The 20092-nt window shown below is 63.9% G+C and overlaps 2 protein-coding genes across 2 annotated transcripts; one reads left to right on the top strand and one right to left on the bottom strand.

Moving 5' to 3' along the window:
• Positions 1-2414: 2414 nt before the first annotated feature.
• On the bottom strand, positions 2415-10346 carry GCC1 (GRIP and coiled-coil domain containing 1). The gene is made up of 3 exons (XM_075429036.1): positions 10290-10346; positions 7938-8996; positions 2415-6855 (listed from the first exon to the last, which is right to left on the bottom strand). The coding sequence occupies exons 2-3, from the start codon at positions 8982-8984 to the stop codon at positions 5551-5553; spliced, it is 2352 nt and encodes a 783-aa protein (XP_075285151.1). The 5' UTR covers positions 8985-8996; positions 10290-10346; the 3' UTR covers positions 2415-5550.
• A 302-nt stretch (positions 10347-10648) lies between these two features.
• Positions 10649-17105, top strand: ARF5 (ARF GTPase 5). The gene is made up of 6 exons (XM_075428205.1): positions 10649-10824; positions 10904-10984; positions 13605-13714; positions 14008-14079; positions 16171-16296; positions 16405-17105. The coding sequence occupies exons 1-6, from the start codon at positions 10758-10760 to the stop codon at positions 16489-16491; spliced, it is 543 nt and encodes a 180-aa protein (XP_075284320.1). The 5' UTR covers positions 10649-10757; the 3' UTR covers positions 16492-17105.
• The last annotated feature ends 2987 nt before the right edge of the window (positions 17106-20092 follow it).

Genomic DNA, 20092 nt, shown 5'->3' with positions numbered 1-20092 from the left:
GTGCTCCATCCCTCCCATGGTGCTGTGCATCCCCCCCCAAGGACACTCGTGTTTCCCGGCGATCCACCACCAAGAAAACACCAAATTCAGAAGCCAAAAATGCAGGTTTTTACCCCTGTTCCAGCACGGTTTTTGCAAGCCCAGAGCCCAGGCAGTCAGCGGCCAGGGCTGGTGGCTCCGGCAGAGCCCAGCACGGCGGGCAGCGGCTCTGCCGCCCGGCAAAGCGAGCAGTTACGCTTCAAAGAGGGTTTTTTAAGTTTTATTTCAGAGGGCAGTGGCTGAAGGGCAGAGCTCAGAGGGCTGGCATCAGCGGCGCTGAGTCTGGTTGGAGGCCTGGAACCAGTGGTGTCCCCAGGGGTCAGTACTGGGCCCAGTCTTGTTCAACTTCTTCATTAGTGACCTGGATGAAGAGTTAGAGCGTACCCTCAGCCAGTTTGCTGGTGACACCAAACTGGGAGCAGTGGTGGACACACCAGCAGGCTGTGCTGCCATCCAGCGAGCCCTGGACAGGCTGGAGAGCTGGGCAGAGAGGAACCTGATGAGGTTCAACCAGGGCAAGGGCAGGGTCCTGCCCCTGGGGAGGAACAACCCCAGGCACCAGCACAGGCTGGGGCTGAGCTGCTGGAGAGCAGCTCTGCGGAGAGGGACTGGGAGTGCTGGGGGACGACAGGGTGACCAGGAGCCAGCAGCGTGCCCTGGGTGCCAAGAAGGCCGATGGGATCCTGGGGTGCATGAGGAGGAGTGTGGGCAGCAGGGCGAGGGAGGTTCTCCTGCCCCTCTGCTCTGCCCTGGGGAGGCCCCATCTGCAGTGCTGGGTCCAGTGCTGGGCTCCCCAGTTCCAGAAAGATGAGGAGCTACTGGAGAGAGCCCAGCGGAGGGCTGTGAGGATGAGGAGGGGACTGGAGCATCTCTCCTGCGAGGAGAGGCTGAGGGAGCTGGGCTTGTTCAGCCTGAAGAAGAGAAGGCTGTGAGGGGACCTTCGAAATGCCTCTAAATATCTGCAGGGTGGGGGTCAGGAGGCCGGGGCCAGACTCTTTGCAGTGGTGCCCAGCGCCAGGACAAGGGGCAACGGGCACAAACTGGAGCAGAGGAAGCTCCAGCTGAAGCCGAGGAAGAACTTCTTCCCTCTGAGGGTGACGGAGCCCTGGCCCAGGCTGCCCAGAGGGGCTGTGGAGTCTCCTTCTCTGGAGATATTCCAGCCCCGCCTGGACGCGGTGCTGTGCCCCCTGCTCTGGGTGACCCTGCTTGGGCAGGGGGTGGGACTGGGTGACCCACAGAGGTCCCTGCCAACCCCGACCATTCTGGAATTCTGGGATTCTGTGAATGAAGAAAGAGGGAGGGATGCGGGGCAAGGTCCGAGAGATGGAGGAGTAGGGAGAGAAGCCGGAGAGGAACAGAGGAAGGAATTGCCCTGGGAGAGCGGTGCAAGGCTGACAGCAAGGCAGAGGACCTTGCTTTGGCAGCGCCTGGAGATGTTACCCCACAGCTAAAGCCTCTGTAGCTGCTCCCTTTTTCCTCCTGGAGGTGAGGAAACGCTCCCCACAGCCTGCTGCCCACCGTGCTGGACCCCATGCCGTTCACCACCGCTGCCGCAGCCTCCCCGCAGCCGGGCTCTCGGGCTCGGCTGGCGATTTCTCCTGCCCAGGAGCGCAGCGGGAGGCCAGCCCTGCAGTGGGGAACAGCCGTCTCGGTGCTCCTGGCACAGCAGGGTCGGTCCTGCCGCCCCCCAGAACCCCCCAAAACTCCCCAGCACCCAGGATCGCCTCCTGGTCCCTTCGCTCTCCAGGCAGAGGCTCTTCCCGAAGAGCACGAGGCAAAGGGGGAACAGGGAGCCCCTCTCAGCCCACGCAGCGAAGCCGAAGCAGGACGGAGCATCATCACCCTCAGCCACTGCGTGAACGGCTCCTGCTGCTGCAGGGCCAGATTCTGAGCAACCACCGCGGTTTCGGAGGCACCACTTGATTCGACCTCTCCAAATCGGGACCAGGGACCGGGCTCTTCTCAGCAGGTCCCTTGGCTGAGCCAGCACTCGCGTCGTTGACATCCGCTCCGAAGCCGAGGAGCGCGAGACCGGACACTCACAGAATCCCAGCATGGTCAGGGGTGGTAGGGCCCTCTGTGGGTCACCCAGCCCAACCCCCTGCCCAAGCAGGGTCACCCAGAGCAGGGGGCACAGCACCACGTCCAGGCGGGGCTGGAATATCTCCAGAGAAGGAGACTCCACAGCCTCCCTGGGCAGCCTGGGCCAGGGCTCCGTCACCCTCAGAGGGAAGAAGTTCTTCCTCGGGTTCAGCTGGAGCTTCCTCTGCTCCAGTTTGTGCCCGTTGCCCCTTGTCCTGGCGCTGGGCACCGCTGGAAAGAGTCTGGCCCCGGCCTCCTGACCCCCACCCTGCAGATATTTGTAAGCACTCCCTGGAACAAACTCTCCAGTTTCTCTCCAGTTGCCCCAGTCAGAGCCCACCCAAGGGGCCACCTGCCGACGCTCTCGGAGCCAGCACGAGGAACTGTCGGCTGCCGGGCTTTGTCACCCCCTGCCCAGCCCTCCAGCAGGCACAAGCTCTGCCTGGGGCGCGTTTTCCCTGAGGAATTTTTGTGGAGAAATTGGCACCGAGGGTGGCATTACCCGGAGCGCTGCCCTTGCCTTCAGTGAGACGGGATGTGTGGAGCGGACTCCAGGGAACTCAGCCACTGACGGGACAACGAACGCCGGCACAGCACCCAGAGGGAAAAGGAGTCCATCCTGCTCGGCTGCTAAAGCCCCCCGGGCACGTGAACTGCAGAGCCTCCCTGCGCCGAGATGCTGCGAGGCGGGGAAGGGTGTGTGGGCTGGCTCCTGCGGCTGCTCGGAGCCCAAAGAAGAGCAGCGTCACCGTGCCGGCCTCGTCCCGTGTGCCGGGGCACGCTCGGCCACCAGAGCAGCAGCAAAGCCGCGGCCGTGCGAGGACCACGCTCTCGGGAGCGAGTGGCACACACCCTGCGCTGAGCCGCAGGGCTCGTCCGGCCGGAGCGGTAACGGCTCGCCGAGCTGCCATGACACCGGTGCTGCCCAGAGGCACGGCAGCTCCCTCCCGAAGAGCTGCTGCAGCACGGCACCGAGAGCTGTTCAAGGAACCTGTTCATTAACTCGGCTCCAGGACTCGGGAGAGGCCTGGGGATTGTTAGAGCAGGACTTAATCCCACTTAATCCCACTTAATCCCCATTTACAACCACTTTCCCTGCACTCTGGGACGGGGAAGTTGCGCTCTGGTAGCCAAGTTTTAATTAAAAACCAAAGCAGGCGCATGAAAACATAACTCAAGTGAGATTTTGCCTACGCAGATGAGAAAGCTCTGGAAGCTCCAGTAAAAGCAGAACCAGGAGGAGCCGGTTCCCAGGGCCGCAGGCAACATCTCCAGAGGCAAAACGTCCCTCCCTGGTTGAAGAGAGCAGCGACCATTTCGGTACCGGCACAGATGTTTCCTAACGGGCACCCTTCCAGCCAGCACAGCTCTCCCGGCCTCGCCGAGATGCTCCTTCCCATTTTGGAAAACTCAACTCCAACAGGCAGCACTGGACACACAACAGCTCATTATTTCCTCCTGACCTCGCACGCCCTTCGTTACAGAAAACGCCAGCGCCCTGCCGCAGACCTCGGGAGGGTTCGTCGCAGCAGACGACGTCTGGGCGGAGAAACCCGCTCCGCCGACCCCGCAGAACCTCTCCCACCCGTGAGCCCGAAGCCCCCGAGATACAGCACGGCCCTCCCGGCCACGGGGACCAGCCAGGACGCCGGCTCGGCCGCGGTCACCGAGCCTCTCACGGCACCTTGCTGCTCTCCTTGCGGGTCGCTACTCGGAGCCAGGCCCCTGCCGGGGGAGCAGACCCTGGCGGCACCCCTGGGTCCGGGAACTGGGTGACCACTGGGTGCCCTCCAGTGGCCCCAGCACCCAAGGGCTCAGCGGGGGAGATCCCCAGGGTCGCAGTCTGTCCTTCCAGATGGGCGGCTGCTTTCCTCACCTCAACCACCAGCCTGGCAGGGGGCAAGAGGGAAAAGCCAGCCGCTGAGCAAGCCCTTCGAGCGGTGAAAACATGGGCTCTTCACAGCCTGCCGGCTCTCAAGCACCCGAGCGCAGAGCTCCAACAAAGAAAGCAAAGTCGGGTTCCTACCGCAGCAGAGCGGGGTCTGGTCTGCTGTGCTGGGCCGGGGGCAGAGCAGGCAGCTCCCCCAGCACGCTCACAGCCGCACGCCGCAGCTCCCCGAGGCCCCGACCCTTCTCACACAGTCCACCAACACCCCAAACGCAGGCTCTGCTTTCGGTCTCGCAGCCGTTCACAAAACGCGTATCGCAGCCGTCCTCCCGCCGAGCCAGGGCCTTCAGCTCCGTCGTTCCGGGTCCAGGCACTCAGGAGCACGACTGCAAACCGCAGGAAGGCCAGCGGGGAGCCGGCAGCAGCCCACCAAAGCCAGAGGCGTTTCAAAACGTTGTGGCTTCCTTCCTGCCACGCTCACCAATTCGCAAGGCAGTTACGCGAGAACGACGAGGTCCACGGAGCCGCCGGCCAGGCCTTCACCCTGCCAGCGTCCACCGCAAGCCCGGGGCACGCGCCGGCCTCGGAGCTGTTAGCTCCTGCCCCTCGCCGCTGCTTGCATCCCAGCAGGAGCTACGCCTTGCTCCCTAGAACACCACTGTGGAACGTTCCAGACTTCACCAAAACCCACACGCTCCGAAAGCGACTGCTGAAGGGTGAGCGTGCCCATTTCAGCCTCTCCTCAGTTTGCTTTCCGCAACGCCCTGGTTCCCATCTCAAACAGGGTCAGAGATCCGCTCTGAAAGAACCTGTGCACAGCACCTGCGGGTTTGGCACTGGTGGGGAATCACTGCTTGCACCACTGCGCTTGTAAGTGTTCAAAATGCTCAGGAAATCCTCCCTCCTTCCCAGCAAACAGCGATAACCGCAGCGAGAATCCCCGGGCAGTCATGAGAGCACGCCGGACGGTCCCCAGCGCGGCCAGGAGCTGCTGCACCCACTGCTACAGATTTGTCTCTGGGTAGAAAAAAAGCTCTTGAGAAATTGCTCAAGGTTTTCTGCGTTTGGATGACGCTGGTAGTTCCGACTCATCCTTGCCGGCTTTCAGCTCTTTGTCTTACGTTATTTTAGCACCATGTCAAGTGTTCCCCCCCCGCCTTGAATCTTGTGAGTCACAGTGTTTGAAGATACAACAAGTCCCACTCTAATCGAGCTCCTCACCCTACGCCTGACAGCTCTGGACTTTTTTCAAACTGTGTTTAAAAAAAAAACATCAGTATCTTCAGGTTTTTTTCTTTTTTAAATCAAGTTCTGACTCGGAGCAAATTCTCACACCGGAGAGCAAGAGAGCACTGTGTTCCCACCGGAACAGTTGGCACAATTCTACTTTAAATTAGCACTCAGAGCACCAGTTTAAGCCCAATTAAGCTCCCCGCTCCATAGCACGGCTGGAAAGAGCTTACACCACAAGAGAAGTGGTCTTAGTTAACCATCAGAAACACGTTCCTGTGCGACAGCAGTCAGGAATAAAAGCTACCGCCTCATCTCTTCCCAGAAGGCCACCAGCCGCCGTACGCCGACTGCTTTGCGATAGTTTGCTTCTCTTCTGGGCTGAAATGCAGGATGGTCAATATGGCAGTCAGCGTCTGCTGGCGACCAAGAGAATCTGGCAGCGTCAAAAACCTGTAGACAATGTTCTTGAGGTATTCCAGGTTGGCTCCCTCTCTGCTCTTATCTCTGAAATTCTTCTCGATTTCGCTTTGAAGCGCAGATACCTCTTCCCGGTGCTTCTCCTCCTCCACCAAGATTTTCTCCCGGAGCTGGTGAACTTGCATTTCCAGCTTGTGCTTCTGCTTCCTCAGCGCTCCAATTTCCACCTCTTTGCGAGCCAGCTGCTCTGCGTACAAGAAGAAGGTGGGCTCACTGGTGGTGGAGAGGTGAAGAGCCTGGGGGAGAATCTCTGAGGAGTCGTTACCTGGAGAGTCACTGCTGGCAACGTCAGTCCCTGACGCCAGGTAGTTTTTGGACCCTTGAAGCCCGTAAGGCAACGTGATGGATCGCAGCTGCCCCAGCTCTTGGTCCTTCTCTGCCAGCACGGCCAGTGCTCGGTCCCGCTGCTTGTGCATCTCCTCCTCCAGCTTCAGCGCCCGTTCCCTGTAGTCCAGCCGGCACCGCTCTAATTCCTGCCTGTGAATTTGCTGTAGCTGGGACAACTCTTGCTTCTTGGCTTCCATGTCTCGCTGGTGCTGCTTCTCCATCTCATCGGAGGCCAGCTGAAGCACCACGTACTTCTCTTGCAGGTCAGCCAGCTGCTCTTGAGCTTCCTCCAGCTCTTTCGCCAGATTGCCGTCTTTGGCCGACTTGTTCTTGAGAACCACTTGTGCCCGCATCTTGTACCTTTCAAACTCCTCCTTCAGCTGCTTCAGCTCCTGCTGGTAGTACAGAGCGGTGGCCTTCTCGCCATCCCCAGCCTCGGTGCCCTTGGGCAGCTCCAGCTCACACAGCTTCTCGATGTCCAGCGCGGGGCGACTCTTCTTAGCTGCTGCCTGCAAGAGCTTTTTCAGCTTCTCCATTTTATCCTTTAGAACATTAACGTCGAGGTTGGCTTCTTCGACGTGAAGATCGACAGGGGACCGGCTGGAGGCAGCGATGGCCAGGGTTTTGTTCTCCAGGTCCAACTGCACGACGCGGTCCTTCAGCTTCTGAATGATCACTTGGTCCTTCTGCTTGGCTTTTTCGTAAGTGCCAAGCAGCTCCGACACTTCGGAGACTTGGCCCTCCAAGTCGGCCACGCGCCGCTCCTCCATCTGGGCGTGCTGGCGGAGCTGCTCCTCGGCCTGCGCAGTCTGCGGGCAGAGAGACACGGCAGGGTCAGCTTAGGAGGTTTGCATGGGGGGCTTAATTCTGCTCTGCCCAACTCCAAACACGCGTGGGGCCATCCTTTCCCCCAGAATCCTCTACGAGCCACCACGCCAACTTGCCTTTTCAGACATTTGTTTATTTCGGTATAAAATAAACTAAAAGCATTTCTGCTTCAGTTCCCTGCTCTGCAGAGTTCCTCTTACCAGCATTATCTGCATTACAGAATCCCAGCATGGCAGGGGTTGGAAGGGACCCCTGGGGATCCCCCAGCCCAAGCAGGGTCACCCAGAGCAGGCTGCACAGCACCACGTCCAGCCGGGGCTGGAATATCTCCAGAGAAGGAGACTCCACAGCCTCCCTGGGCAGCCTGGGCCAGGGCTCCATCACCCTCAGAGGGAAGAAGTTCTTCCTCGGGTTCAGCTGGAGCTTCCTCTGCTCCAGTTTGTGCCCATTGCCCCTTGTCCTGGCGCTGGGCACCACTGCAAAGAGTCTGGCCCCGTCCTCCTGACACCCACCCTGCAGATATTTAGAGGCATTTCCAAGGTCCCCTCGCAACCTTCTCTTCTCCAGGCTGAACAAGCCCAGCTCCCTCAGCCTCTCCTCGCAGGAGAGATGCTCCAGGCCCCTCCTCATCCTCGCAGCCCTCCGCTGGACTCTCTCCAGTAGCTCCTCATCTTTCTGGAACTGGGGAGCCCAGCACTGGACCCAGCACTGCAGATGGGGCCTCCCCAGGGCAGAGCAGAGGGGCAGGAGAACCTCCCTTGCCCTGCTGGCCACACTCCTCCTCATGCACCCCAGGATCCCTTCTTGGCACCCAGGGCACGCTGCTGGCTCCTGGTCACCCTGTCGTCCCCCAGCACTCCCAGTCCCTCTCCACAGAGCTGCTCTCCAGCAGCTCAGCCCCAGCCTGTACTGGTGCCTGGGGTTGTTCCTCCCCAGAGGAGGACTCCTCGACTCTGCGGGACTGGGAAGGGGAATCTGTGCTCCTCCAGCCCCAAACTCCGCCCCAGTCACTGCAGACACACGCCGCAGAGTGAGCTGCTCCAGGGCCCAGACAAGGAATTACCTTCCTCATCTCTTGCATCAGCTGCACTTGGAAGTGGTTCTTCAGGCTGGCCATCTCCTCCTGCAGATCCTGTATCCGCGGGTCCGGCTTCTTGTTCTCCTCCTGAACAGCTTGCAGCTCTCTCTTCAGGTCTTCCACCTCCTGGCTCAGCTGCCTGATCTGCAGCTCGTACCCCTCGGCGCGGTCAGCCATGCTCGCCCTCCCGGCCAGCGCCTCCCGGGTCTCCTCCAGCTTCAGCTCCGTGTCCTGGCGCAACGTCCTCTCGTTCTGCAGCAGCCTCTGCAGCTCTCGCAGCATAACAGCGTGGTCACTCTGCTCCTGGGCTCGGTCGTGCTGCTGCGTGATCAGACGGGCTTTGGTCTCGGCTAGCTGCTCCTGGACAGACTTCAGCTCTGTCTCCAACTTCTCGGTCTCATCCTCCGCTTTCTTCACGGCGTCATCCAGGTCTTGCTTCATCTTCTTCTTGTCTGCTTGGTATGAGGCTTCCATGCGGGACTTCTCCTGCGTGACTGTCGACAGAGCGCTGGTCAAGGTGGCCAACTGGGTCTTCAGCTGGAGGACTCTTTTATCAGCCTCGCTAGCAGCAGACGGCACGTCCCCGCTGCTCGTGCTGACGCCGCTCTCGGAACCGCTCGTCTCTTCTGATTTAGCAGAGGAAGCGGCGGCCGCAGGTTTATCATCCTCAGGCCCTGGGTCACCCTTGGTACTGGCCAGACTGGCAGCAGTGTCTGCACTGGTAGCTGTCCCCACGCTATCCTCGCTGTGAACCGAGCTCCTGTCGTCAGCGGAATCGGCAAAGGAAGAGCTGGAGCTCGCCACAGATGCGGGCTGAGCACCGCTCAAGCCAACATCTGCCTCGTGAGACACGGACAACACCTTCAAGCTGGCTTCCAAGGCTTCCTTCTCCTTGAGCAGGCTCTTGTAGGCTCTGACGACGTCCTTCAGCCGAACCTGGTACTGAAGGAGCTGCTTCTTCTGCGATTCAATAGTCTCCAGGAGATCTTTTTTACTTGGGCCACCTCCAAAGTTCATGCCAAACTTCTCCATGATTCGTGCAGCCTGAAAGGAAAAAAAACAGCACAGAGGCTGAAAGAGCAGGACACACACATCTGCGAGCAGCAGGAGCCGGCGGCTGAGCAGGAGCACCACCCCAACCCCCCCCAGACACCACACGGTTAAGGAGCACTACCCCAACCCCCCCCCCCAGATGCCATGTGGTTAAGGACCACCACCCCAACCCCCCCCCCCAGATGCCACGCAGTTAAGGACCATCACCCCGACCCCCCCCCCCCCCAGACACCACACGGTTAAGGACCACCACCCCGACCCAGCCCCCCAGACACCACACAGCTAAGGACCACCACCCCGACCCCTCCCCAGATGCCACCCCGTTAAGGACCACCACCCCGATCACCCCAGACACCACACGATTAAGGACCACCACCCCAACTCCCCCCCCACATGCCACGCAGTTAAGGACCATCACCCCGACCCCCCCCCCCCCAGACACCACACGGTTAAGGACTACCACCCCACCCCTCCCACAGAGGGTTCTGAGAGCTTCTCAGCCAGAAAAAGTGCTTTAAGGCCTTGTGCAGAAATACCTGCCCCCACAGCCCCCCCCTCAGGTCAGTTGGTGGGGGTTACTTCTATAAACGGCTCGATTTTTACTTTCCAAGAGGAACAGCCCCTCGGCAGCACTGTGCAGGCAATGCAGCCGCTGCCAGCACCGGGTCGGGGGCCCCAGCTCTAGGGGGTCCCCATGGCAGGTCTTGGGGTGGGGGGGGGGAGGTGTTCCACTGCAAGGGACCCACCGTGGAAGGGTGGGATGTCAGCACCCGGGGCCAGAGAAGGCGCGGGAGGGGAGTGCAGGCGGGTGGGACCGGGACGTGGTGGGGTTCAGGGTGGGGGCGGGGTAAGCTGGGGGCAGGGCCTGGGGACAGCCGCCGAGACAGGGGTGCCGGGGAGGGCAGGGGAGATGCGGGGCCGTGGTGGAGAGGCACGGGGGGCCGCGGGGCTGGGGGGGGGGGGGGCCGTGAGGCGGGGGCAGGCCGCGGGGCTGGGGGGGGCGGGGGGCCGTGAGGCGGGGGCAGGCCGCGGGGCTGGGGGGGGCGGGGGGGGCCGTGAGGCGGGGGCAGGCCGCGGGGCTGGGGAGGGGGGGGCCGTGAGGCGGGGGCAGGCCGCGGGGCTGGGAGGCGGGGGGCCGTGAGGCGGGGGCAGGCCGCGGGGCCGTGGCGGAGGGGCTGGACGCGGCCCGGCCGAGGAACTGGTGGGGTCACGGGTGTCCGTGGAGCCCGGGGGTCCCGCGGGCCGGGGGTGTCTCCTGGGCAAACCCCCCACCCCGGACCTTACCTCCCAGCCGGCGCTCCCCGCGCATGCGCAAGCTCCGCTCCCCACTTCCGCCGGACGCTCCCCTGCGCCGACGCGAACTGCGCATGCGCCTCCGTTGGCGCACGGGTCGCGGGAAAGGGGTGTGGCCAGAGGGGCGTGGCTATAAACAAAGGGGCGGGGCGCTACATCAAAGTGAGCGCCGGAGGGGGCGGGGCTCCCCAGCATGGCCGGGCGATGCGGGGTTCCCGGCGAGGTGCAGCGCGCCGGGGAGGGGGCGGTACAAAGCCACGAGGGCGGGGCTTGGCCCTGAGGGGGCGTGGCCTGAGGGTGCACGGAGCAGGGGCGGCAGCCGTGGGGGGCGGGGAGTGGGCGGGGTCGAGTGCGAGGGGCGGGGCCTGCGGCGCGGCGGAGCGCGGAGACAGCGGGGGTGGCAGCGCGGCCGTCCCGTCCCGCCCGGTACCGTCCCGTCGGGTCCCTCCCGCCGCCGCCATGGGCCTCACGGTCTCCGCCATCTTCTCCCGCATCTTCGGCAAGAAGCAGATGCGGATCCTGATGGGTGAGCGCGGGGGCGGGCGGGGGTTGGGGATGGGGCACGTACCGGTACCGGCGCCGGTGACGCCGCCTCCTCCTTGCAGTGGGGCTGGACGCCGCCGGTAAGACCACCATCCTCTACAAGCTGAAGCTGGGCGAGATCGTCACCACCATCCCCACCATCGGTGAGTGCCCCGGCAGCGGGCAGGGCCCCCATGGAGCACCGGGTACTGGGCAGGACCCCCACCCTGCCCCTGGCAGCCGGCACCGGGCAGGGACCCCCCCCCCCCCATCGAGTACCGGGTACCGGGCAGGACCCCCACCCTGCCCCTGGCAGCCGGCACCGGGCAGGGACCCCCCCCCCCCCCATCGAGCACCGGGTACCGAGCAGGGACCCGCCCCCCATCAAGCACCGGGTACCGGGCAGGGACCCCCCCCCCCCATCGAGCACCGGGTACCGGGCAGGACCCCCACCCTACCCCTGGCAGCTGGCACCGGGCAGGGACCCCCCCATTGAGCACCGGGTACCAGGCAGGGCCCCCTCCCTGCCCCTGGCAGCCGGCACTGGGCACGGACCTCCCACCTCATCCCACATCCCACCCGGGTACCGCTTTCCCGTGGGTCCCCAGGGCCGAACCCCGGCGCAGCGGGGGGCTGCGTGGGGTGGGACGCGCCGCATGACACCCCGGTGCCCTGTCCACCCCGCCGTTACCCCCCGTTACCCCCCGTTACCCCGGGCTTGTCTGGGTGCGGGAGCACAGAGGTTGCTCAGCCCATGCGGGTCCAGTCTGCCCAAGGCTACTGGTCCCGGTGTGAAGCCTTCAGCAGGGTGCTCAGCACCATCGACAATCTGATAGCTTTCTACGATGGCATGACCGGCTGGGTAGGTGAGGGGAGAGCCGTGGATGGTGTCTACCTCGACCTCAGCAAGGCTTCCGACACGGTCTCCCATCACATCCTCCTAGGGAAGCTCAGGAGGTGTGGGCTGGAGGAGTGGTCGGTGAGGTGGGTTGAGAACTGGCTGAAGGGCAGAGCTCAGAGGGTTGGCATCAGCGGCGCTGAGTCTGGTTGGAGGCCTGGAACCAGTGGTGTCCCCAGGGGTCAGTACTGGGCCCAGTCTTGTTCAACTTCTTCATCAGTGACCTGGATGAAGAGTGAGAGCGTACCCTCAGCCAGTTTGCTGGTGACACCAAACTGGGAGGAGTGGTGGACACACCGGGAGGCTGTGCTGCCATCCAGCGAGCCCTGGACAGGCTGGAGAGTTGGGCAGAGAGGAACCTGATGAGGTTCAACCAGGGCAAGGGCAGGGTCCTGCCCCTGGGGAGGAACAACCCCAGGCACCAGGACAGGCTGGGGCTGAGGTGCTGGAGAGCAGCTCTGCGGAGAGGGACTGGGAGTGCTGGGGGACGACAGGGTGACCAGGAGCCAGCAGTGTGCCCTGGGTGCCAAGAAGGCCAATGGGATCCTGGGGTGCATGAGGAGGAGTGTGGGCAGCAGGGCGAGGGAGGTTCTCCTGCCCCTCTGCTCTGCCCTGGGGAGGCCCCATCTGCAGTGCTGGGTCCAGTGCTGGGCTCCCCAGTTCAAGAGAGATGAGGAGCTACTGGAGAGAGTCCAGCTCAGGGCTGTGAGGATGAGGAGGGGCCTGGAGCATCTCTCCTGCGAGGAGAGGCTGAGGGAGCTGGGCTTGTTCAGCCTGGAGAAGAGAAGGCTGCAAGGGGACCTTAGAAATGCCTCTAAATATCTGCAGGGTGGGGTCAGGAGGCCGGGGCCAGACTCTTTGCAGTGGTGCCCAGCGCCAGGACAAGGGGCAACGGGCACAAACTGGAGCAGAGGAAGCTCCAGCTGAAGCCGAGGAAGAACTTCTTCCCTCTGAGGGTGATGGAGCCCTGGCCCAGGCTGCCCAGGGAGGCTGTGGAGTCTCCTTCTCTGGAGATATTCCAGCCCCGGCTGGACGCGGTGCTGTGCCCCCTGCTCTGGGTGACCCTGCTTGGGCAGGGGGTTGGACTGGGTGACCCACAGAGGTCCCTGCCAACCCTGACCATTCTGTGATTCTGTGATCTCCCATGGGCTGGTGGAGGTGGACTGGGCCACTGGGTCAGGGGGGCTGAGTCCCTGTGGTGTCCCCACCGGCTGGTGCTGCTGAACATCTTCGTTAGCGACCTGAGGGATGGGGAGAGAGCACCCTTGACGAGCTGGCGGGTGGTCCCGAGCTAGGAAGGGGTGGTGACACACGGGGGGGGTCGTGCTGCCGGCCAGGGGGATCTGGGCAGGCTGGAGAAAAGGGCAGAGGAACCTCATGGAGGTCAACCGGGGCGCTGCCAAGTCCTGCCCTTGGAGAGGAGCAACCCCAGGCCCTGGTGCCTGGTGGAGAGTGGCTCTGGGGAGGAGGTCCTGGTGGTCCTGGTGGTCCCAGTGCAAGCACCAGACGCGTGCGCTTGTGGCTTGGGGCCACCAGACCCGGGGCTGCACTGGGCGGAGCTCTGAGGGTGGGTTGGGAGAGGAGCTCCTGCCCCTCTGCGCAGCTCTGCTGAGACACCTCGGGGTGCTGGGTCTGGTGCTGGGCTCCCCAGTGCAGGAGAGACTGGGACACACTGGAGTGGGTCCAGTGCAGGGCCACAGCGATGGCGAAGGGCCTGGAGCACCTCTCGGACGTGGAGAGGCTGGGAGAGCTGGGGCTGCTCAGCCTGGAGAAGAGATGGCTTGTGGGGACCCCCCTTGTCTGTAAATCCCTCGTGGGGGGGTGAAGAAGACAGAGCCGTGCCCGGGGGTGGTGGGCTTCCTCTCCCCATGCCCCCCCCCCCGTAGGGTTCAACGTGGAGACGGTGGAGTACAAGAACATCTGCTTCACCGTCTGGGACGTGGGTGGCCAGGACAAGATCCGTCCCCTCTGGAGGCACTACTTCCAAAACACGCAGGTACGCGGGGTCGGGGGGGGGACATGGGGGGCCCCGGGGCCCTGCCCGGGCTGGGGGTGCGAGTGGCGGCAGGGAACGCGTCCCCGGTGCGGTGGCCTCGCTGGGAGCACTGGGACGGCGCGTGGGTGTTTGCCCCCTCGGAGGGGAGCGAGATTGGGGGTCCCCGGGGTGCTCTGGCTCTGTGGGGGTGCATGGGGGGGGCAGCGGGGCTGCTCTCCCCCTTGGTCGGGGGGTGCCTGGGGTGTCCCCCTCTTCTCCACCAGCTGCCCTCTCCCGCCTGGCTTCTCCCACAGGGTCTCATCTTCGTGGTGGACAGCAACGACCGAGAGCGAGTGCAGGAGTCTGCTGAGGAGCTGCAGAAGATGGTGAGTGGGGGGGGGGGCATTTGGACCAGAGGGGAGCTGGGCGTCCCCCCCACCCTCCTCCCGCTCACCCGGCTCTGCAGCAACCCCTGGGTGGGTGCGAGGTGGGATCTCTGTGCTCTGCGATGCGGTGCTGGGGACATCCGTGCGGAGACGGGTTTGGGGACCTGAGAGCGACTCCGCTGCCGGGCAGAGGCTGGACCCGCAGGCGTCAGCGGCGATTGCGAGGGGGGAGAAAAAGCTGAGAAAACACGATTTTAGGCTTTCCTTTCACAGAATTCCAGCATGGTTGGGGTTGGAAGGGACCCCTGGGGGTCACCCAGCCCAACCCCCTGCCCAAGCAGGGTCACCCAGAGCAGGGGGCACAGCACCGCGTCCAGCCGGGGCTGGAATATCTCCAGAGAAGGAGACTCCCCAGCCCCTCTGGGCAGCCTGGGCCAGGGCTCCGGCACCCTCAGAGGGAAGAAGTTCTTCCTCGGGTTCAGCTGGAGCTTCCTCGGCTCCAGTTTGTGCCCGTTGCCCCTTGTCCTGTCGCTGGGCACCACTGCAAAGAGTCTGGCCCCGTCCTCCTGACCCCCCCCCTGCAGATATTTAGAGGCATTTCGAAGGTCCCCTCTCAGCCTTCTCTTCTCCAGGCTGAACAAGCCCAGCTCCCTCAGCCTCTCCTCACAGCAGAGATGCTCCAGTCCCCTCCTCATCCTCGCAGCCCTCCGCTGGACTCTCTCCAGTAGCTCCTCATCTTTCTGGAACTGGGGAGCCCAGCACTGGACCCAGCACTGCAGATGGGGCCTCCCCAGGGCAGAGCAGAGGGGCAGGAGAACCTCCCTCGCCCTGCTGCCCACACTCCTCCTCATGCACCCCAGGATCCCATCGGCCTTCTTGGCACCCAGGGCACGCTGCTGGCTCCTGGTCACCCTGTCGTCCCCCAGCACTCCCAGTCCCTCTCCGCAGAGCTGCTCTCCAGCAGCTCAGCCCCAGCCTGTCCTGGTGCCTGGGGTTGTTCCTCCCCAGGGGCAGGACCCTGCCCTTGCCCTGGTTGAACTGCGTCAGGTTCCTCTCTGCCCAACTCTCCAGCCTGTCCAGGGCTCGCTGGATGGCAGACTTTGCCAGCCAAGTGCCCAGCACCGATGTCCAGAAGCCAGCCTGCGAGGTGGGGGTGGTTTGCATCCTTGGGGAGGGGAGCCGGCACGGAGCGGAGCGTGTCACAGCCGGGGAGCGGGGACAGACCGGTGCCCGCTGCCTGCTTGCTGTTGGGAGAGCATCGTGCCCGCCTACGGTGGTCGCTGTGCCCCCCATCCCTGGAGCCCCCCTCTCTGTGCTGGGCACGGTGCTCCTGGAAGACCATCCCGGTGCCACCGAGACCCCTGGGCAGCGCCGGGTGCGGGAGGGCAGCCGGACCCCGGCGCTGAGCGGAGGAGCCTGGGGTGCATCAAGAAGAGTGTGGCCAGCAGGGCGAGGGAGGTTCTCCTTCCCCTCTACACTGCCCTGGTGAGGCCTCATCTGGAGTCCTGTGTCCAGTTCTGGGCTCCCCAGTTCAAGAAAGATGAGGAGCTACTGGAGAGAGTCCAGCGGAGGGCTGCGAGGATGAGGAGGGGACTGGAGCATCTCCCCTACGAGGAGAGGCTGAGGGAGCTGGGCTTGTTCAGCCTGAAGAAGAGAAGGCTGCGAGGGGACCTTATAAATGCCTACAAATATCTGCAGGGTGGGGGTCAGGAGGATGGGGCCAAGCTCTTTCCAGTGGTGCCCAGCGACAGGACAAGGGGCAACGGGCACAAACTGAGGCACAGGAAGTTCCGTCTGAACATGAGGAAGAACTTCTTCCCTCTGAGGGTGACGGAGCCCTGGCCCAGGCTGCCCAGAGGGGCTGTGGAGTCTCCTTCTCTGGAGATATTCCAGCCCCGGCTGGACGCGGTGCTGTGCAGCCTGCTGTGGGTGACCCTGCTTGGGCAGGGGGTGGGACTGGGTGACCCACAGAGGTCCCTGCCAACCCCTACTATTCTGTGATTCTGTGAGCCGGAGAGTCCCCCTGACTCTTGGGGTCCGTCCCAGCCCTGCGGCAGCGCCCGGGCTCAGCCGTCGCCGCTGTCTCCGCAGCTGCAGGAGGACGAGCTGCGGGACGCCGTCCTGCTGGTGTTCGCCAACAAGCAGGACATGCCCAACGCCATGGCCGTGAGCGAGCTGACCGACAAGCTGGGGCTGCAGGCGCTGCGCAGCAGGACCGTGAGTGCCCAGGGGCTGCCGTCCCCATCCCCATCCCCGCCGGAGGGACCCGTGGGGTGGCCGTCTGCAGACCCCAGACCCCTTTTTCTCCGTCTCCCTCTCTCGCAGTGGTACGTGCAGGCGACGTGCGCGACGCAGGGCACGGGGCTCTACGATGGGCTGGACTGGCTGTCCCACGAGCTCTCCAAGCGCTAACCGGGCCGGCAGCGCAGGGACCGGACCACCCGGGGACGTCAACAGGCTGCCCAGGGAGGCTGTGGAGTCTCCTTCTCTGGAGATATTCAAGACCCGCCTGGACAAGGTCCTGTGCAGCCTGCTCTGAGTGACCCTGCTTCGGCAGGGGGGTTGGACTGGATGACCCACAGAGGTCCCTTCCAACCCCTACTATTCTGTGATTCTGTGATTCTGTCTCTCCCAACCGCTGTTTCGTTTGGTTTTCCTTATTTTATTGGGGGGGTGTTCTTCTTTCCACCCCCCCCCCAAGTGGCCTCGTCTCTGTGTGTTTATCGGGTAGGACTTGAACCTCCAGGACTCTGCGGGCAGCTCCACTGCGCGGTGCCCTGCCTGCGCCCCGGCAGCGCCGCGTGCTGACCCCCCCCTCCCCACCTGCATGCGCCGACCTGCCGGGGTGGCATGTCCCCAAGCGTCCCCACTCCTCGCCCGGGGCCGAGCGGGGCTGGGAGGCAGCCCTGCCGCTGCGGGACACGAAGGATCCTCCTCATCCTCCGAGGAACTTTCTAGTTCTCGTTCTCTCGGGGAGGGGACGCGTGGCTGCGGAACGTGGCGTCGCCTATCGCGTAATTAAAGACCACCGCTTCGTACCCTGTGCCCGGCGCGTTTCTGGGGGGCCGTGGGTGCTGCCTTATGGAATCGTAAAGGTTGGGAAAGACCCCTGAGATCATCAGGTCCAACCGAGCATCTTCCATCTCTGGGCGTGGGGGTTTGGGCCTCGGTAAAACCCCACCTGCGCCGTGCCGGGGGGCAGAGGAGACGGGCTCTGAGGTGGGTTGGCGAGCTCGTGTCCTCATCACCCGGTGCCAGGAGAGGGTCCGGCCTGTTTTACAGCCACCCCTGGGTGCTGCCGGCATCGGTGAGCCAGCAGCGTGCCCTGGGTGCCAAGAAGGCCGATGGGATCCTGGGGTGCATGAGGAGGAGTGTGGGCAGCAGGGTGAGGGAGGTTCTCCTGCCCCTCTGCTCTGCCCTGGGGAGGCCCCATCTGCAGTGCTGGGTCCAGTGCTGGGCTCCCCAGTTCCAGAAAGATGAGGAGCTACTGGAGAGAGTCCAGCGGAGGGCTATGAGGATGAGGAGGGGCCTGGAGCATCTCTGCTGCGAGGAGAGGCTGAGGGAGCTGGGCTTGTTGAGCCTGGAGAAGAGAAGGCTGCGAGGGGACCTTCGAAATGCCTCTAAATATCTGCAGGGGGGGGTCAGGAGGCCGGGGCCAGACTCTTTCCAGTGGTGCCCAGCGACAGGACAAGGGGCAATGGGCACAAACTGGAGCAGAGGAAGCTCCAGCTGAAGATGAGGAAGAACTTCTTCCCTGTGAGGGTGCCGGAGCCCTGGCCCAGGCTGCCCAGGGAGGCTGTGGAGTCTCCTTCTCTGGAGATATTCCAGCCCCGCCTGGACGCGGTGCTGTGCAGCCTGCTCTGGGTGACCCTGCTTCGGCAGGGGGTTGGGCTGGGTGACCCCCAGGGGTCCCTGCCACCCCTGATCAGTCTGGGATTCTGGTGCTGCCTCTGCTCCGTGCTGGCTGAGGCCACTCCGGGGGTGGGGAAAGCCCTGCGGGGTCGGCTCAGGCTGCGGGAGTGCTAATTGGGTTGTAATTAGTGGGACTGGGCAAAGCCAAACCCAGCAGCAGCTGCGCTCTGGCCAAGCCGCGGGCACTGGGAGAAGGGGGGAGCAGCCCGGTCCTGGGAGATGCCCCCGAAAAGCCCAGGGCTGGCTGGCGAGGTGTGCCGGCAACCGGGGTGCCCTGCCAGAACGCGCTCCCCACGCTGAGCTGAACCCTGCGCTGGCTGTCCCCAGGCTGTCTCTGCGGGGATGTGATGGCTGTCCCCAGGCTGTCCCTGCGGGGTTACACTGCTGTCCCCAGGCTGACCCTGCAATGATGTGTTGGCTGTCCCCAGGCTGTCCCTGCGGGGTTACACTGCTGTCCCCAGGCTGACCCTGCAATGATGTGTTGGCTGTCCCCAGGCTGTCCCTGCAGGGTTACAGTGCTGTCCCCAGGCTGTCCCTGTGTGGATGTGCTGGCTGTCCCCAGGCTGTCCCTGCGGGGATGTGATGGCTGTCCCCAGGGCTGTCCCTGCGGGGATGTCCTGGCTGTCCCCAGGCTGTCCTTGTGGGGTTACACGGCTGTCCCCAGGCTGTCCCTGCGGGGATGTCCTGGCTGTCCCCAGGCTGTCCCTGTGGGGTTACACGGCTGTCCCCAGGCTGTCCCTGCGGGGATGTGATGGCTGTCCCCAGGGCTGTCCCTGCGGGGATGTCCTGGCTGTCCCCAGGCTGTCCCTGTGGGGTTACACGGCTGTCCCCAGGCTGTCCCTGCGGGGATGTGATGGCTGTCCCCAGGGCTGTCACTGCAGGGATGTGCTGGCTGTCCCCAAGCTGTCCCTGCAGGGTTACACTGCTGTCCCCAGGCTGACCCTGCGATGATGTGTTGGCTGTCCCCAGGCTGTCCCTGCAAGGTTACAGTGCTGTCCCCAGGGCTGTCCCTGCAGGGTTATACTGGCTGTCCCTGCGGTGATGTGCTGGCCGTCCCCAAGCTGTCCCTGTGGGGTTACACTGCTGTCCCCAGGCTGTCCCTGCAGGGCTACACTGGCTGTCCCCAGGCTCTCCCTGCGGGGACGTGCTGGCTGTCCCCAGGGCTGTGCCTGCAGGGTTACACGGCTGTCCCCAAGCTGTCCCTGCAGGGTTACACTGCTGTCCCCAGGTCTGTCGCTGCAGGGTTACAGTGCTGTCCCCAGGTTGTCCCTGCGTGGATGTGCTGGCTGTCCCCAGGAAGTCCCTGAGGGGATGAGATGGCTGTCCCCAGGGCTGTCCCTGCAGGGTTACACTGGCTGTCCCCAGGGCTGTCCCTGCAGGGTTACAGTGCTGTCCCCAGGTTGTCACTGTGGGGATGCCCTGGCTGTCCTCAGGCTGTCCCTGCAGGGTTACACTGGCTGTCCCCAGGATGTCCCTGAGGGGATGCGATGGCTGTCCCCAGGGCTGTCCCTGCAGGGTTACAGTGCTGTCCCCAGGGCTGTCGCTGCAGGGTTACGCTGCTGTCCCCAGGTTGTCACTGTGGGGATGCCCTGGCTGTCCTCAGGCTGTCCCCAGGGCTGTCCCTGCAGGGTTACACTGGCTGTCCCCAGGCTGTCCCTGTGGGTTACACTACTGTCCCCAGGCTGTCCCTGCAGGGATGCCCTGACTGTTCCCCTGTAATGGCTCAGGTGGGTGCTCAGTGCACCAGCACCCGTCCTGCCAGGGGGCTTCCACCCAGCCCAGGGGTGTCTGGCCAGGGAGCGAGGGGCAGCGGGGGCCGGGGCAGGGAGCTGGGAGCTGGCTCCTTTTGCCTTTATGGCCTCAGGCTGCGTCAGGGGGGGTTCAGGTTGGAGATTGGGGACATTTCTTTGCTGAGAGAGTGGTCAGGGGTTGGGCCAGGCTGCCCAGGGCAGTGGGGGAGTCCCCATCCCTGGAGGGGTTCAGACACCGTGTGGCTGTGGCACTTGGGGACAGGGTTTAGCAGGCGTGGGGGGGTTGGGGTGACGGTTGGACTGGGTGATCTTGGAGGTGTCTTCCAACCTCGATGATTCTGTGATTCTAT

Source organism: Opisthocomus hoazin, chromosome 8, assembly GCF_030867145.1.
Source record: "Opisthocomus hoazin isolate bOpiHoa1 chromosome 8, bOpiHoa1.hap1, whole genome shotgun sequence".
Taxonomy (NCBI): Eukaryota; Metazoa; Chordata; class Aves; order Opisthocomiformes; family Opisthocomidae; genus Opisthocomus; species Opisthocomus hoazin.
This window is presented reverse-complemented; position numbering and strand designations above follow the sequence as displayed.

Bases quoted from the DNA above. Each gene is read 5' to 3' on its own strand.
- ARF5 (XM_075428205.1), top strand. From the start codon at position 10,758: ATGGGCCTCACGGTCTCCGCCATCTTCTCCCGCATCTTCGGCAAGAAG. The intron at 10,825-10,903 runs GTGAGCGCGGGG...TCCTCCTTGCAG, and splicing joins GCAGATGCGGATCCTGATGG to TGGGGCTGGACGCCGCCGGT. The intron at 13,715-14,007 runs GTACGCGGGGTC...CTTCTCCCACAG, and splicing joins ACTACTTCCAAAACACGCAG to GGTCTCATCTTCGTGGTGGA.
- GCC1 (XM_075429036.1), bottom strand. From the start codon at position 8,984: ATGGAGAAGTTTGGCATGAACTTTGGAGGTGGCCCAAGTAAAAAAGAT. The intron at 6,856-7,937 runs GTAATTCCTTGT...CTCTGCCCGCAG, and splicing joins TGATGCAAGAGATGAGGAAG to ACTGCGCAGGCCGAGGAGCA.